Source organism: Rhinolophus sinicus, chromosome 15 (genome assembly GCF_057876585.1).
Source record: "Rhinolophus sinicus isolate RSI-liver-muscle chromosome 15, RSI-T2T, whole genome shotgun sequence".
Lineage (NCBI taxonomy): Eukaryota > Metazoa > Chordata > Mammalia > Chiroptera > Rhinolophidae > Rhinolophus > Rhinolophus sinicus.
The window spans coordinates 22,561,868-22,579,622 of NC_142515.1; the positions used below are offsets into that span (position 1 = coordinate 22,561,868).

Sequence of the window (17,755 nt, forward strand, 5' to 3'; positions counted from 1 at the left end):
GACTCATCCCTCCCACTGAACAGCAACCAAGGCTCAACTACAACAGGAGGGCACACACAACCCACACAAGGGACACACCTGGAGTGTGTGGCTCAGATGACCAGAAAGATTGCGCCACTGAACCCCACAGCACACCTACCACATAAAGCCATTCTACTAAGACTGGAAGACATAGCAGTCCTATCTGATACATAGAAATAAACACAGGGAGGCAGCCAAAATGAGGAAACAAAGAAATATGTCCCAAATAAAAGAACAGAACAAAGTTCCAGAAAAAGAACTAAGCGAAATGGAGATAAGCAATCTATCAGATGCAGAGTTCCAAACACTGGTTAAAAGAATGCTCAGTGATCTCAGGGAGAACTTCAACAGAGAGGTAGGAAGCATAAAAATGGAGATGGAAACCAAAAAAAGAACCAGTCAGAAATAAAGGATACAATAATGGAAACGAAGACTATATTACGGGGAATCAACAGTAGATTAGATGAAGCAGAGGATCCAACCAGTGATGTAGAAGATAAGGCAGCAGAAAACACCCAAACAGAACAGCAAAAAGAAAAAAGAATCCAAAAATCTGAGGAGAGTTTAAGGGGCCTCCGGGACAACAGCAAGTGTACCAACACTTGCATTATAGGGGTACCAGAAAAAGAGAGAGCAAGGAATTGAAAACCTATTTGAAGAAATAATGACAGAAAACTTCCCTAACCTGGTGAAGGAAATAGACATACAATCTCAGGAAGCATAGAGTCCCAAACAAGATAAGCCCAAGGAGGCCAACACCAAGACACATCATAATTAAAATGCCAAAGTTAAAGACAAAGAGAGTATCTTAAAAGCAGCAAGAGAAAAACAGCTAGTTACCTACAAGGGAGCCTCCAAAAGACTGTCTGCTGATTTCTCAACAAAAACTTTGCAGGCAAGAAGGGAGTGGCAGGAAATATTCCAAGTGATGAACAGCAACGACATACAACCAAGATTGCTCTACCCAGAAAGACTGTCATTTAGAATTAAAGGATAGATAAGGAGCTTCCCAGACAAGAAAAAGCTGAAGTTCATCACCACCAAACCAGTATTACAAGGAATCTTAGGGGGACTTCTTTAAGATGGGAGGGGTGTTAAGGATGGGTGAAAGGGGAAGGGATTAAGAAGTACAAATTGGTTGTTATACAGCAATCATGGGGATGTAGGGTATAGCACAAGGAACACAGTGAATAATATTATATAACTAGGTAAGGTGCCAGATAGATACTAGATCTATCAGGATGATAGATGGGAATGGGGTTGGGGGCAGAGTGAAAAGGGTGAAGGCATTAAGAAATACAAATTGGTAGTAGGGGTAATATAATCAACAATGTTGTAAAGAGCACATGTAAGGTGCCAGACGGGCACTGGACTCATCAGGGGGATCATGTCATAGACTGTGTAGATGCCTGACCAATGCTCTGTACACCTGAACAGCTGAAGTAGAATAATATTGAATGTCAACTATAACTAAATATGTAGGTATATATAGTCACGGGATGTGGAGTACAACATAGGGAAGGTAGTCGATGCTATTGTAACAGCTATATAAGATGTCAGAAGGTAGTAGCTTGGAGGGTGGCTTATCACTTTCTGAGGGGTTTAAATGTCTAACTATCATGTTGCTTTGTACACCTGAGACTACTGACAATAAATAAATTAAAAAAGAAAGAAAAGAAAGAAAACATATTTGAAGAAATAATGATGGAAAACTTCCCTAACTTGGCAAAGGAAATAAATATACAAGCCCAGGAAGCGCAGTCTCAAACAAGATGAACCCAAAGAGATCCACACCAAGACACATCATAATTAAAATGCCAAAGTTTAAAGACAAAGAAAGAATCTTAAAAGCAGCAAAAGTAGCTCCTACAAGGGATCTCTCATAAAACTGTCAGCTGATTGCTCAACAGAAACTTTGCAGGACAGAAAGCATTGGCAAGAAATATTCAAACTGATGAAAAGTGGGGACCTACAACCAAGATTACTCTACCCAGCAAATCTATCATTTAGAATCGAAGGACAGATAAAGAGTTTCCCAGACCAAAAAAAGCTAAAGTTCATCATCACCAAACCAGAATCACAAAGAATCTTAGAGGGACATCTTTAAGGCGAAAAATAAAGATCAATGATATGAATAATAAAATGGTAGTAAGTATATGTCAACAATTACTTTCAATGTAAATGGATTAAATGCCCCAATCAAAAGATAGGGGGGCTGAATGTATAAGAAAACAAGACCCTTATATAATGCTGCCTATAGGAGATTCACTTCAGATCAAAAGACACACAGAGACTGAAAGTAAAGGGGTGGGGAAAAGATATTTCATGAAAATGGGAACAAACAAACAAAAAGCTGGGGTAGTAATATTTGTACCAGACAGAATAAACTTTAAAACAAAGGCTATAACAAGACACAGGGAAGAACCCAGTAATCCCACTTCAGGATGTTTAGCTGAAGAAACCCAAAATGCTACACCAAGGGGATGTTATGTATCCATCTTTACTGCAGCATTGTTTACAATGGCCAAGATGTGGAGGCAGCCTGGGTGTCTGTAGATGAATGAATGGATAAAGAGGAGGTGGTACATATACACAATGGAATGTTGCTCGGCCAGGGAAAGGAATAGAATCTTGCTACCTGTGGCAGCACAGATGTACCTGGAGGGTATTGTGCTGAGTGGAATATGCCAGAGAGCATAGGACAGATACAATGTGATTTCGCTTATAACTCGAATCTAAAGAACAAAATAAACAATAAAACAGAAACTAACAGAGAACATTTTGATGGCTTGCAGACAGCCACTTTCTCACTATGTCCCCACATGGTGGACAGAAACCCAAAGAGCTCTCTGGTATTTCAAAGACCAAAATCTTAAACACGCCTTATAAGGGCTCTGCATGTGCTGGTCCCTCCCTACCTCTCTAGCCTCATCTTACATTCCTCTCCCCCTTATTCTGCCTTTCAGCTGCACAGGTATTCTTTCAGTTTTGGAGTCTCCATCATGCTCCTTCTCACTAAAAGGCCTTTGCACATGCTATTTCCTGTAGCTGGAAAAAACAGAGCCCAGCTCAATCTCACCACCTTCACCTAACTCTCACCTTCAAGTCTCAGGTGAAACATCGTTTCCTCAGTAAAGATTTTTATTATTATAATGACCATATCTTAGCTTGCTTACGTCTCAGTTTACCCCCATTCATCTCAGCCTATTAACTGCTCTTCTTTTCACTCTCTAAAGCATTCCAGGTTAGATGATAAATTACATGGTCACACTACCCATGAGGAAGTTCCACCGCCATGTGGGTGGGTTGCCCTGTTACATGTTCTATAGCTCTTTTCAATTTGCCTTCATCACACTGGTTTATATTTATTTACACATTTATTTGTGAGGATTAGTATCTTTGCCCCTCATTAGCCTGGGAAACTTTAGTCACTGGGACTGTGTCTGTTTTTTCGTTCATTCATGACTGTATCTTCAACATCTCTCACACAAAATCACATATCATGTGCCTGGCACATAGTAAGAACTCGTATTTGCTGAATGGATGAATTGTGTCTGGCCAGCTAATTTATTGACATACTCTGTACTCCCTCTCCACCCACCTCCAACCCACGTCCAAGGTGGAAGACTGCTGTTTGTTCTCCTCAATCCTGAGCTCCATAAGGGGATTCTCCTGGGAGAAGGGGAGAGACAGGCTTAGGAAAGACACAGGTCTAGTTTCTATAAGCAGTGGGAACCTGTGGCTGGCCCCCTTTGCGGGAACTCTAGTGCCCTGTAGAACCTGAGGGAAAGATTGAGGGTTCCATGGTGGTCAGGGTTCCTCTACAAGCCATGTTGCCTGCCATGGGCTGCCAGGTAACAGGTGACCTCTCATAGATAACCACGACAGACTAGAGACCGTAAAGGACACCCCCGCTTCACAAGGGTCTTCAAACAAGGTCCCTATGTCTTATTCATCTTTGTATCCAAAAGCTCGTAGCAGGTTCACTGAATTTGTTGAACAAAACTGGAACAATGACAATGTCAAGCTTCAACTTAAGTCGTCCAGCTCCGTGCAGTGGGCAAGAGCCCCACCTACTGGCCTCTTCAGTAACTGCAGACAGTTTAAGCAGGCTCTGCTGGGAGGTGGGTGAGAACTCCGTTGTCAGTAGGAACTTTGCTTTCTTGGCAGCTGTATTGGCGCCAGAAGTACTGCATTGACTATCAATCCACTAACATACTCAGTTGGACAAAATAAAGTACTAACTCCTGACTTGGGACCAAAGGCCACTGCCATTGAGCTCTCAGAATTTATCTAAAGCACTTAGTAGTCCCTTACTTAGGATTGTCGCGCCCCTACCCGCCCACACACACACTCTCCACTCAATCCTTCCTAAAGGCCCTCTTCTCCTACTGGAAAAACATCCTCTTACTCGCATGGTATGTGCCTTCCTCACACCTGGCAAGCTGCTACTCGCCTCAAAATCCTGGCTAAGGTCAGCCAAGTGTTTTCCTGCTTGTCCTCTTTGGGGTGCTACTCTGGCCCTTGGTGAAATACTCCGCACAGTGTACAGAACTGTTTTCATGCCCAACTTCCCCCATTAGGAATTGAGCTCTCAGGGAGTCCTATGACTAGTACATAGTAGGCACTAATGTTGAACACAGGTAGATCGATTTTCAAACATAGAGACCTGGGTTCTTGTCTCAGTGTGCCACTAAGTTGCAATTTTATCAGCCCCAAGCAAATCATTTGATAATCAGCCATTTTCCCAGTGGTTCTCAACTAGGGCAACTTTGCCTCTCAGGAGATAGTTGGAAATATCTGGAGCATTTTTGGTTGTCCAAACTAAGGGACACTACTGGCATCCAGTAGGGACCAGGGATGCTGCTACACATGCTAGCTGGAATACACAGGACAGTCCTCCACAACATGGCAAAATGGCAAAGGTGCTGAGATTGGGAAACCCTGATCTAGTTAATATCCTGATCTAGTTAACACCTGCTTAACAGGGTCGGGTTGCAGTGAGGATGTAACCTGCAAAGCACCCACAAAGGGGTGTTGGAAAGTCCCCGCTTTGTGTCATTTTGAGGTACACTGCAGAGGGGCACGAGCCACTATGGTTGTGATTCACTGAACTTGTAGATTTCAGCCACAGTGCCAGAACACGTCAGCAATAGGTGAAAATTCCAGATCCCTCACAAAACTAAAGTTTCTAAGAAACAAGGTCAATGAATGAAGATGCTAAACAAACAAAATACTACTGCCAGATACACTGCTGTAAGATATGATTTGAGCTTTTGTTGAAATGGCATGTTGCACATCACAGGATACCAAGGAAAGTCATTTCTAAAATCCTCTTTATTTTGCAAGTGGCAGTCATGGAGTGTTTACAATGTGTCAGGGACTGTGCTAAGCGCTTTAGATAACTTCTCAGTCCTTAGAGCAGCCCTCTGGAGCAGTCAGATTTTACAGAAAAGATGAGCGAATACTCTCTCATTTTAAATATGAGAAAGGAGATTCAGAGACGATAAGTAATTTCCTAGTAAATGCTATTACAATTCGTTAAACTGCCTCATTTGTGTAACACAGCTGCATATATGTAGCAGGTTCAGCTTTGTAAGACCTAAAGGGAAAGGAGGTCTGTTAAGTTAAAAAAGCTAACAAAATTGGAAAAGGTTATGTTTATGAGATGCAAAAGAAAAAAACATTAAGTCATAGCTTTAAACAATAAATAGTAAACTTACAAATTATTCATCTATTTTTAGGAAAAAAGTTAATGGGTATATATTATAATCCATTTTAAGATGAAAATACCTGCCCAATCGATGATAAGGGCAACCTAGTAAAACAACCTAAACATCTACAAATAAGGTACTAGTTTAAATAACTTATGCTATTTCCATAGACTGGAGTACCATGAGCCCATTAAAAGTGAGCTGCTGTATTGTTATGAAATAAGCTCCAAAGTTATGAAACACTGCATATAGCAAGCTACCCCATTTGTTTAAGGAAAACCGTGAGAGGACGCACATATTACATACAGAGAAACTCTCAGGGCAGCCAGGTGGCTCAGTTGGTTAGAGCGCAAGCTCTCAACAAGGTTGCTGGTTCAATTCCCACATGGCATGGTGGGCTACGCCCTCTGCAACTAAAGGTTGAAAATGGCAACTGGACTTGGAACTGAGCTGCGCCCTCCACAACTAGATTGAAGGACAGCAACTTGGAGCTGATGGGCCCTCGAGAAACACTGTTCCCCAATATTCACCAATAATCCCCAATAAAAATTAAAAAAAAAATAAACAGAGAAACTCTCTCTAGAAGGAGGTACAGGAATCAAGTCCCAAGAAACAGCTAAAAGGAGATAGAAATTTACTTTTCACTTTATACTATTAGTTTTAACAAATACACTTGAAAATGGAAGCAAGCATGAGGAAAGAAAAAATATCAATTAATTTCTTTTCAAATACTTACATCAATGGGTTTCAACACTGGTTGCTTACTAGAATCACCTAGGAACTAACAGGCCCCACCAGAGAACACCAGGGTCGGACTCAACCGTCTGAGGGGCCCCTGGGTATCAGTGTTTCTAGCAGTGCCCCAGATGGTCGTAATTTTCAGCTAGTGTTATGAAATCACTGATTTACACCAGCCGTTAGCACACTTTTTCTGTAAAAGGCCAGACAGTAAATATTGTAGGCTTTGTGGGCCACAGGAAGTCACACAGTCTTTTTTTAAAGCCCTTTAAACATGTAAACATCATTCTTAGCTCCTAAGTAATACAAAAACTAGCCATGGGCTGGATCTGGACCACAGGCCATTTTGCAAACCTCCAATTTAGACTACACACAGGCTGGACGATTGCCTGGAAAAGGCACCATGAGACAAGGCATGGCCAAGAAGAGCCAGCAAGCTGCTGCCAAGAAGATTCTGTGGTGAACTCACAGGTCTGGACCCCAGCCCTCTAACTGGCACCTCAGTTATCGTGATTTGAGTAGGGGGTGGGAGGACTTTGGACTCACAATAATAAAACTCCCAAGACACATTATAAACCAGCTAGTTTATTATTTTGTAGTAAGATGTGTAACTTTTACCATGCAGACTGAAATACCTGTGTCAGCACAAGAACAGTGCGTTTTCTTCCTAGAGGCAGTTACATGAAACACCAGGTTATTATCAGGTTACTTGGCAAGTACGGAATCCAAACAAGGGGAGGCTAATCTTAAGACCTCCACCTTCCCACCACAGGGACAGCCCAACCTCCAGAATTCACCGACTAATGCCTCTCCATCTTGCATTGGCTGAGCACTGCCAACAGACATGTCCTACAGCGTTACACTCAGCCAGCTTGGCCTAGGAGTCATATCTCAGCTCACTGGTTTTGTATTGTTACCTCCACTTTGCTGACAGTTAAGGTTCTGAAAGGGGCACATCAGTTGCTCCCATGTACCAACGACAAGACACAATAATCCTATTAGGATGTTCTCCCAACTCCACTCTACTCAAGTATTACCAGATAATATGCTTTGTAAAGATTCTTCCCATTTCCATTAGCACATACTTAGGTGATTATAAATTTACCTGACTAATGTAACCTAATTCCTACTGAGGATTGAGGTTATTAATTATAGTTTTTCTTCTTTCACTTTCTTGATCAGTGATGTAGGAGTTAACAAAACTAATTTTGTGTCACCACTGCTACCAAGACACAAATACCAAGTGATATGCACTTTCCAGATTAAATTGTTATTTTGTTCTCTAAAATGTAAAAAAAAATCAGACAATACAGTCCTCATTTTAGTACTCAACACTATTAAGGGTCATCAGAACAAGTCGTTGAACAATAGAAAAGTTTATGCTTTCAAATTAAGAACCATGTATTGCAAACATCATTATGTAATAATATTACAGAAAACAAAATATTCAGACTGATCCCACCGCATTCACACCACACCAGAATTTTACCTGTAACAAAAGAGTGAATTTTATCCCGAAAAGTAGTTAAGTCCATACTGTCTGAGAATTTCAGTCCAAGACCCAATGAACGAGGTTGAACTACACAGTCCATGCTTAACAGACATATACATTAACCATTCTTAACTGCCCCTCACCAGGGCTGAGGGGTAGGAGGGATGAACTGTGGACATGTACATTCACATAGGCAGAACTCTCCAATTATAAAAATTTATACATGTGACTTTTTACTATGTCTTGAGCAATAGCTTTTATCTGTGGGATAAATCACAACAAAAATCAATAGGAAATGTTTAATATAAAATATACAAATTTCTCAGTATGAGGATTTTACGGAACAGGGTAAGTGGATGACAACTAAAATGATTTTTTTTTTAAAAAAGAACACTCCCCTTATTTTGTCCTTGCTACTCAACACTCAAAAACAAATCTATGTACAAAACTACGAACACAGAAAAGGACCAGACAGGATGTCCCAATGCAAAGTCTTCGGTCTATTCTAGACTGCGGTCCTCACCCAGACCTCCCCTAATAGAGCCGAGGGCTCCTGGGTCCAGTGGGGAAAGTAAGTAGTAAGATCATTACCTCTGCCTCACTATGATGGCCCCAGGTCATTCACTGTCAAACTTAATTGAATTGACCTGGACAGAGATGGAGCCTCCTCGGTAGCTGCCCCGCTTCTTCTTAGTCTTCTCATGCCGGAAGGATTTGCCTTTGGTGAACTTCAGGACCTCATTGGCTCTTTCCCCCCAGTCTCCGGCTGCACCCCGCTGGTGAGGAGAGAGGTAGTTAACATGCAGAAGACCAGAGCCCTGTCCTGTTCTTCTCCCTGCTCAAGGCCACCTGAACCCAGAGAGCTTCCCCCCAATCGGAAGCAAAAGCTGTCCTCTCTTCCACCCCACCCACCTCAAGAATAGTGAACACCCTCTCTCCTCACCTTGGCGTCAAAGGAGTTGTCTGCCACTCGAGCATCTACCTTAATTTCCTCCTCCCTGATCCTTCGGAATGGGGATGATGCCCTTTTTTCTGCCTGGAGAAGAATGAAGTAGGACATTAAAGATGGAGTAGTCAGGTTACAGAAAAGCCCTCCCGAGCTACACACAGGTGCATGTGTGCCAGGCCAGGCACAGCTGCCAGGATGATCCCAGATTCTTCCTCCTACTCTTTATAAAGGCTCCTGAGAGGAAAATAAGGCAACTCACTTTTTTCCGTTTTGGAAATGTGTTTGGGGTCTGAGGCTTTATCTTCTTGGCTTGAGGAGTTTCTGCCTCTGTGGCAACCTCATTCTGCTTCCGCTTCTTTACTGAACCTACAAAAAAAAAGGCAGACTCAGGAGACCACTTTCCTGTTCCCAGGTTCCCACACGAAGAAGCTGCAACTGGAACCTGGTCATTTTGCCTCCTCTCCCTACCCCATCCCCCAGGAGTATATATCCCATCCTGATTTTTCTAGCGGGGGGGCCCTAGGGGGAAGCTTCTTTGGATACAAACCTGGCTTAGAAACTGCCATTGCTGCCTTTGTCTTTTTTCCTTCCTCCTCCTCATCACTATCCCTGTCAGCTTTTCCATTCTGGGCAGTGAGTGCAGAGGTGCCATTGGTTTTGGGGGCTTGTGGTCTAGCACTCCCCTTGCCCTTGGCCTTCTCCTCCTCCTCCTCCTCCTCACTGGAGTCATCAGAAGAACTGCTGCTGCTCTTGGCCTTTACTTTCTTTGTGGCGGCTGGCTTGGAAGGGGCTACTGCTCCCTTTGTCTTCTGTGGCTTTTTAACTGGAGGTTTAGACGTCTTCTCTTCCTCCTCTTCCTCACTGCTAGAGCTGTCTGAATCAGAGCTGCTGTCCCCACCGCCCTGAGAGGCCTGTTTGGCAGGCAATGGTGGAGCTGCTTTGGCCATCACCTTGGACTTAGGGGTGGCCACAATCTTCTTCATTTTCTCCTCCTCCTCCTCCTCGCTAGAACTGCTCTCCTCCTCGCTGGAGCTGCTATCAGCCTTTCTGGTCAGAGGCTTCTGGCTACTGCCTGCAGGCTGCTTGGGAGTTGTGGCTGGTTTAGCTGCAGGCTGCTTGGGAGTGGCAGCTGGCTTACTTGAGGGATTCTTGGTGATACCGGCTGGCTTGGCGGGTGCTTCATCCTCAGAACTGTCAGAGTCTAGACAGGACAGAACAGAATGAATAGCTCCCCAAATCAGACTAAGGAGAGCCCCTGAAGCTCCCACTACCCCGAGGGCCTCCATATGCCTTACCGGAGCTGTCTGAAGAGCTCTCTGCTGCCTTCTTTGCTGGAGCTGGTTTAGCGGCTGCTTTAGAGACGACTACCTTAGCTGGCGGTTTCTTTTCTTCCTCAGAGCTTGAATCTGGAGAGAACCTATGGCATTAAGCTGGGTCCAGTGTCCCGACCCCACCAGGAACAGTAAAAAGGATGCACAGACCCACAGAGCCTTAGCCCTGTCTTGCTTCAGTGAAAGGAGGACAGGGCATTTCTGTCTTCCCATTCCTCAGACATTCCCCAGACCCACTCTCCACTGGTGGTGACTCACCAGACTCCTCACTGCTGTCCTCACTGCTCTCCATAGGCTGTTTCTTCTCTGCAGCTTTCTTGGGAGCCTGGGTTCCCAGGGACTTCTTGAGTGGGGGAGCAGAAGGTGGGGGGACTGAACTATACGGACCTGTTTAAAAGGAACAGTGTGGTGGGGTTAAAATACGTACACAAATTCATTGATACCACTCCTTTCTAGAAATGGAACTTAACCCCTTCCCTTGAGTGTGGGTTACCATGTTTCCCGAAAACAAGACCTAACTGGAAAATAAGCCCTAGCATGATTTTTCAGGAGGACATCCCCTAAACATAAGCCCTGAAGTGTCTTTTGGAGCAAAACTTAATATAAGACCCGGTCTTATTTTCAGGGAAACATGGTAGCGTTAGTGACTCATTTTTAACAAACAGAATATGGCAGAGATGCTGACATGTCATTTTCCAGTCTAGGTTATAAAAGGCAATGCGGCTTTCTCCTTTCTCTGGGAGGTACTAGCTGTCCTGTCAAGCAGTTCTATGGAGAGGTTCCCATGGTGACTAGAGGTCGTCCTGCAACGAGACCCTGGTAACAGTCATGCAGCCTAACTCCCCATGTCCTGTCACCTGGTTTTTTTTTCGCGGGTTTTTTCTGCTCCTCCTCCTCCTCCTCCTCACTGGAGGAGTCCTCACTGCTGGAACTCTCTTGGGTGGGGGCGGCAGCTACTTTCACTGGGGCCTTGGCCACCACTTGCTTTTTAGGTACAGGCTGCATCATACAGAGAAAATCAGTTACCACAGGAAAATGGTGACCCAACCAATCCTGCCATGAAATAGAGACCTTCCCGTCACACCCTGCCCCGCCCGCCCCCTCTGCCCTGGTAGAAGTTTTGGCAGAGACCTTCTTGGTGATGGCTGCTGCTTTCTCCTCCTCGGAGTCGTCGCTGCTACTGCTGCTGCTGCTGCTGCTACTGCCAGCTGCTTTGCCATTGGCTACTTTAGGTGCTGTTCGAGCAGGTGTGCCTAAGAAAAGAGTGTAAGAAGTACCATGGCATTAAAGGCCCAGAAAAACCTCCTTCTTATTAGCTCAGAACTTAGGCGGGGGTCTATCAATTCTCTTGCTTTTAGAGCGGGCATGAAGGAGACCGCTGTGGTTTACGGTATCACAGGATGTCTTTCCTGCCTAATTTAAGGAATAAAACTATCTTTAAAAAATGGTATGACGCAAATAATTTAAATATGCCCTCTGAAATCTTTCACTCCAACTTCTAGAGAAGCTCCTCTAAATCACAACCTAATCTTTATCGCAGGAAAATTACAGAAAAAAATAAAAAATTCTCACTTCTCCTATTGAGTGATGGTATAGAAGGAAAAACGGTACTGAAAAGCATAAAGAATAGAGGTAAAAGTGGTCACAGTAGAATGTTTGTGGGAATATAAAATGTCTATGAAATACAACTAAAGAAATGACAAACATACCATTTTTAAAAACATTTTCCCTTGCTGCGAACTGTTTCTTTAGTTACTAGTCTTTAATTACGAAAACTTTTACTCGTTAATAAAAATAACAATAATCACTATCTCCAGTTCAACAACCAGTACCATTTCACCTGTGTTGAATGAGCAATTTAAACACCAGTCCCCAGAGCAAACGAGTCCCCAGCCCAGCCTTTTAGAAACAGAAACAGTACCTGGTTTGGCTGGGGCTTTAACCTGAGCTTTAGCTGCCACAGGTGTTGTCTTTGGCTTCTGGTTCTTTGGTGGTGCCTCATCCTCTGAGCTTGAGTCAGAATCAGAATCAGAGCTCTCCGCCTTCTTAGGAGGAGCTCTGACCGCCTTGACTTGAGGCTTAACTCCCTTCAGCGAAAAAACACAATGAGGAAAATCCGCAAGAGCTCTGGGTATCCAAACGGCATCCTAAGGTAGAAAGCTTCCTAGGCTCCTTTATTTTTTAGGGGCTGACGGAACAGTTATGAGCAAGGGAAAGCTAAGCAGGACAGCATATGGAAAGGACAACAAATTCTTAACAAGAAACAAAAAGTTCAGCCACTTAATGTATTGGCCCTGACCCTGCCATTCCCTGCCTAGAGCTTCCAACACCTGTATACAAAACACATTATCTTACTCTTGGAGTCCTAAAAGTGTCCTAGAGAAGGCCAGTACCTCTAGAGAAGCAGAATGGGTTGAATTTCCTCTAGATTCAGAGTCCAACATCAACCTCAGAAATACCCTTTCCAGAACCTCATACTTCTATCACCTCTCTGAAAGTCCCCAGGTTTTCTGCCCCATAATCACTTACCCCACCACCACCCCTTAGTCATAAGCTAGAAGCCAAGATATTAGGTTTCTCCTTACAGATCCCTTAGGCAACCCCCCTCCTTCCCAAAGTTGCAAACCTGGACTGGCTTTTTCTTTTTGTCCTCCTCCTCCTCCTCCTCATCACTGGATTCTTCACTGCTGCTGCTCTCTGATGCTTTGGCAGCGGCCTTTCCAGGATGCTGAGGCAGACTGCCCCACTTGGCAGGTACAGCTGAACAAAAGCACAGGTCCCAGTAAGAATCAGCCATGCAGTATAGGCAGACTACAGATCCTTTTCCTGGAACCGCTATCCCCAACTCCCTGCCCGGCTGCCTTACCAGCTTTCTTAGCTGGGGGCCCTTGGGCTTTTTCCTCCTCACTACTGTCTTCACTGCTGTCACTAGATGAAGTCTTCTTCTTAGCCTTCTTAGTCACTGGTCCATTTGCCTGTAACTTCCGCTTTGGAGCCTTGGTGGACCTGCTGGGGTAGATTAGGCTAACTTCTGGATGATCAGAAGTTCCTTCCCAAACCAAGGAACACATCCCAGCCCACTTGGGGGTAGAAAATAGCCACAGTGGTACACAGAACACTTACTTGAGCCAGAAGCTATAGATTTCCAAGAGGGAAGAGGCATTGGCATCCTGCTGGGTCTGAAGGAGAAAAGAAAAAAAGGCTGGGTAAAAACAATTTATCCTTTATCCTGGTTATTCTAGGGGAGATCAGATTTTGTTATTCTCTCATTAAATGACCTGCTTTATACCTGCTATAGTTCATATAAATGTTACAACTTTGTGTGACTTCTCCTACTTTCACAAATTAGGAAAAAAATATTCTACTCATGTATTTCCCAATTTTTGGTACCAAAAGCTTGGGCTAATCTTATAGTTTCTGGCACCATCAATCCCTCACTTGTCCATCCTATTTATCAAAGACTTTTAAAATGTGCATTTCCCTTACTCTAACAATGTATTATCTAGGAATTTAACTTACCTATGTAACAAGGGCACAAACATTTATAAAAAGGATGTTTGCTGCAATGTGATTTATAAAACCAAATCACTGGAAAACAGCCTCCAAGAGAAGATTGGTAAAAAGCTATGTATGTCATGTATTCAGTACAGAATTGCATCCAGCTACTAATTACACTAGTATATACAGCGGGTGCCAAAAAAATGTATACAAGTGGATACTTTGATCAATGTTGCTCAAGCAATAGTTCGCCTATAATCAGAAGTGTCTAGATCTTGGAGCCTGTGGAGGCCTGCTGGGAATAGGACTTCTAAAACAACAAATATGTCTGGAAGGCTGGTCCAAAGCCATTTTTGCTAGCTATAAGCGGGTCTCCAGAACCAGAGAGAGCACACAACTCTTCTTAAAACTTAAGGTGCTTATGCTCAGGATGAAAGTGAATTCTACCTAGGCAAGAAATGTGCTTATGTGTACAAGGCAAAGAACAACAGTGACTCCTGGTGGCAAACCGAACAAAACCAGAGTAATCTGGGGAAAGGTAACTCCATGGAAACAGTGGCATGGTTCATGCCAAATTCCAAAGCAACCTACCTGCTAAGGCCATAGGACACAGAATCCATGTAACTGTACCCCTCAAGGATTTAAACTTACTGAAAACTAAATAAAGTGGATTTGTTCTCTTACATTTAAAAAAAAAAAAAAAGAAAGGAAGTGTATGGACGCTGATGGTGACCACTTTGAGCACCTCTTGTAATTGCAGAAGTCAAATGAGTCTTGTATTCATCTTTTGTTATCGGTATACATTGATTATTACAATTTTAATAGTTTTCCTTTCTTAAAATGTGTATACATTTTTTGGCACCCTCTGTATTGATGCAAAAAAATGGCAAGGCATTACAGTACACACGAGTACAGGCTCAGAGTCAGACGAGCAAACTACTTAATCTAAGCCTGTTTTCTTCTCTATAAAATGGAGATGACTAACACTGCACATCTTAAGTTGCTGAGAGGATATGAGATAAGGCACATCAAGGGTTTAGCATTTGGAAAGCATCTGGCCCTTAGTAAGCCCTCCACAAAGATTAGTTTTTGACACACAAAAAAGAATCCCAATTCTGAAAGGGCCAATTCCATCCAGTCCATTGTGGAAACATTCTCTGCAGCCTCCCTAACAGTCAATTCCAAACAGTTTCAATATGAAAGCAGTTATATTGGATCACATGGCAGGTTCTCGCCCAGCTTCAGGAAGTCCTTTCTGAGGCTGATCTGATTCTCAACTTGTGCAGCCTGATTCTGCATCAAAGAACAAGTTTATCTTCTTCGTCAAAAACTAGCACTGCCAGACACTCTACCCTCTCTTAAGGTTTTTTCCCATACAATCATGTCTGCTTTTCTTGAGACGTAACTTCCAAATCTTTTACATCCCTAGTCATCTTCCTTTTACTGTTTGGAAAATCCTCAGTTACCAAAACTGTAACAGCTTTCGCTCACTGATGCTTCCTGAGCACCAGGTTGCCATTTTGAATACAGGTTACTGAAACTTACAAAAATCCTATAAAGTGAATGACGATATCCCCATAGAAATAGAAACTGATCCAGTTTAAGCAAGCTGGGGTCATACGTCTTTAAGCGGCAGAGCCTGGTCCCAAACCTGTATGTGCTTGATTCCACAAGTCAAAGATCCAAGCCCACTGTTGTGCCTGCTTGGTAGGGATATGAGGCTCAATCCCGCTTCAGTATAACTGAAAACAGAACCCTGCCTCTACTCTCGTTCATTTTCTTTACTAACGAAAACCCCAGGCTTGTAAAGCAATTTTACTTATATTTGAATCCGGGATAAATTCGATTACGAATTAAAATCAAGTCACGCTTGGCATCAGCCAACGTAAAGCCCAAAGAATGAACCAGGAGCCTCCAATGCCTCCTCCGGTGGTACAGGGCACTCCCTCCACGCCGCACTCGCCAGCCACGTGATCTGGGCCACGAGGGTCCCACGCTGCCGCCAGAGCACTGTTCACCAGAAAAAAAGCAGCAAGACTCAGCGCTATTTAATCAGACCCCGTGGGCTCCAGGCTTTCTCCAGTCACCGCCGCGAGTTCGGCACAGACACTGCTGGCAGACCCCACCGACCTACCTGGCAACCTAAGCATGGCAGGGCCGGGAGCCCCGTGGTCATCCCACCCGGCCCGTGCCCCAAGCCCGGGACTCACAGCGCCTGTTGCCTTGGCGAACTTATTGGCCACCTCCGAGAGCTGGTTATCGCGCAGAAAGCCGAGCACGAGAGGATACAGGTCGCTGGGAACCACGCGACGCAAGCCGGCGTCCGCCATCCTCCGGGCAATACGCGTCACTACCGTTGCCGACACGCACGACAGAGGAACTCAAGAACCCGGAGACGCGGGGACGAACCCTGTGACGCCATCGCGTCGCGCGAGCGCACAGCGGAAGGGGCGGGCGCACCCCACAGGGCAGTCCCGCCTCCACCTGGAGGCAGGGTCAAGGCGAAATCTGTAAGCTCTTTCCGGTCCCACGAGTGTCGCCATCTTGGTAAGGGCGGAGTCTGCCGTCGGCCACTTTGTGAAGGCGGGGCCCTGACGTCAGGGGTCACGCCCACGGCCGTGGCGGGAAAACTCTGGACTTCCCGCGCTGTCATTCTCCTGGAGGAACCTTTTCTCCCAGCAGCAGTTTCCCTGCACCCTAACTGGGATTCGGATTCTAGAGTAATGTGGACCCGCAGGCTCGAGCTATCCTTGGACTCTCTAGACCAGTGGTGTCCAAACTTTTTTCAATGTTTTTTACGAAGGGCCATATGCGGTAAAATACACAAACAGCCAGGCCACTCACTGGAGGTGCAGTACATATTGCCTCACCTGGTTTAAGTAAACTATATTTTTGGAATTTGCTGCGGGCCAATTAACAATGGGTTGCGGACCGCAGTTGGCCTGTGGGCTGCAGTTTTGACACCCCCCGCTCTAGACCATCACAAGATCTCCCAACCGCCCCCATTCTCCACGCTGCCAATGGATTCCCAACCTTTATCTTCACCGCCTCCAACAGCCAGGGAGACCCTTTCTCAGATACCACCCCAGCCTCTGGATTCCCATCTCTATGAAAGAGGATCCTTCAGATTATCCGTGGTAGAGGTGGAGTGTTGATTCCACAAACTGCCCCTCCCTCAATCATGTCTTGCCCATGAGACAACCCTTTCCCCTCCTTACTCAGTCTTAGGTTAGCTCCGTGAAGGTAAAAGGGGTTGTGCAGCAAACTTGGGTGACACAGCAGCAATCTGTTCAAGCTATAGTCCTGATAATAACCCTTCTATCTCCTGGGTCACAGTTCACATAGAACTAGAAAACCCCCCAATTGCCTATCCCTTTGTCCTGAATACTCAAATGTCAATGCCCAGGCCTGCCAAGTCAATTCCAAATTCTACCATATTTCAGTTCTCATTAGCAGCAGACAGCAATTCCTTCAATCCTACCCATTACCCCTTGACTACTTCGCATTTAATGCCCCTCAGGAAGGGGAAGGATGAACTTTCTCAGGGAACACACCTCTCCTTTGCCTTTCTCAAAATAGGTATTCCCCTCTCACAGATGTAACTCCTACATTCCCTCTTCCCCAGAGGTCTACCCACATGCATGCTTTCTTTAAACATCTGAGCACCTGCTGTGTGCCAAGCATTGTGCTCAAGCTAAAATGTACAAGTCTATTTAGAAAATCTTTATTCAGAACAAGTGTAAGTTTCCTCTAGGTCCTTGGTATTAAAACCCTTTACTAGGACCAGTAGCATCAGCATCCCCTCGTTTGAAATGCAGAATATAAGGCCCCCATCCCAGAAGTCAAAATCGGAATTCTAAAAAGATCTCCAGATGATTAAAGTGCCTTTTTAAAGTTTGAGAAGCACTGCCCTAAATGACTGATTTCACTGAGGAGCCAAGTTTCAAGTCCAATAGGATTTTGCACCTGACCAGAGGGGTCTTAGTAACTCAATGGAGGTAAACACGACACT

At 44.5% G+C, this 17,755-nt stretch overlaps 1 protein-coding gene across 3 annotated transcripts; it reads right to left on the reverse strand.

Moving 5' to 3' along the window:
- Positions 1–7,038: 7,038 nt before the first annotated feature.
- On the reverse strand, positions 7,039–16,155 carry NOLC1 (nucleolar and coiled-body phosphoprotein 1). 3 transcript variants are annotated; one of them, XM_074339136.2, is made up of 13 exons: positions 15,954–16,155; positions 13,369–13,424; positions 13,112–13,269; positions 12,872–13,005; positions 12,167–12,332; positions 11,377–11,498; positions 11,103–11,244; positions 10,504–10,632; positions 10,210–10,320; positions 9,462–10,115; positions 9,174–9,280; positions 8,909–9,001; positions 7,039–8,741 (listed from the first exon to the last, which is right to left on the reverse strand). In XM_074339136.2, the coding sequence occupies exons 1-13, from the start codon at positions 16,071–16,073 to the stop codon at positions 8,583–8,585; spliced, it is 2,151 nt and encodes a 716-aa protein (XP_074195237.2). In that variant the 5' UTR covers positions 16,074–16,155; the 3' UTR covers positions 7,039–8,582. The 3 variants fall into 3 exon arrangements, with proteins under 3 accessions (XP_074195237.2, XP_019580553.3, XP_019580552.3); XM_019724994.3 differs by having other exon boundaries at positions 13,112–13,251; positions 15,954–16,154; XM_019724993.3 differs by having other exon boundaries at positions 13,112–13,254; positions 15,954–16,154.
- Positions 16,156–17,755: the final 1,600 nt, after the last annotated feature.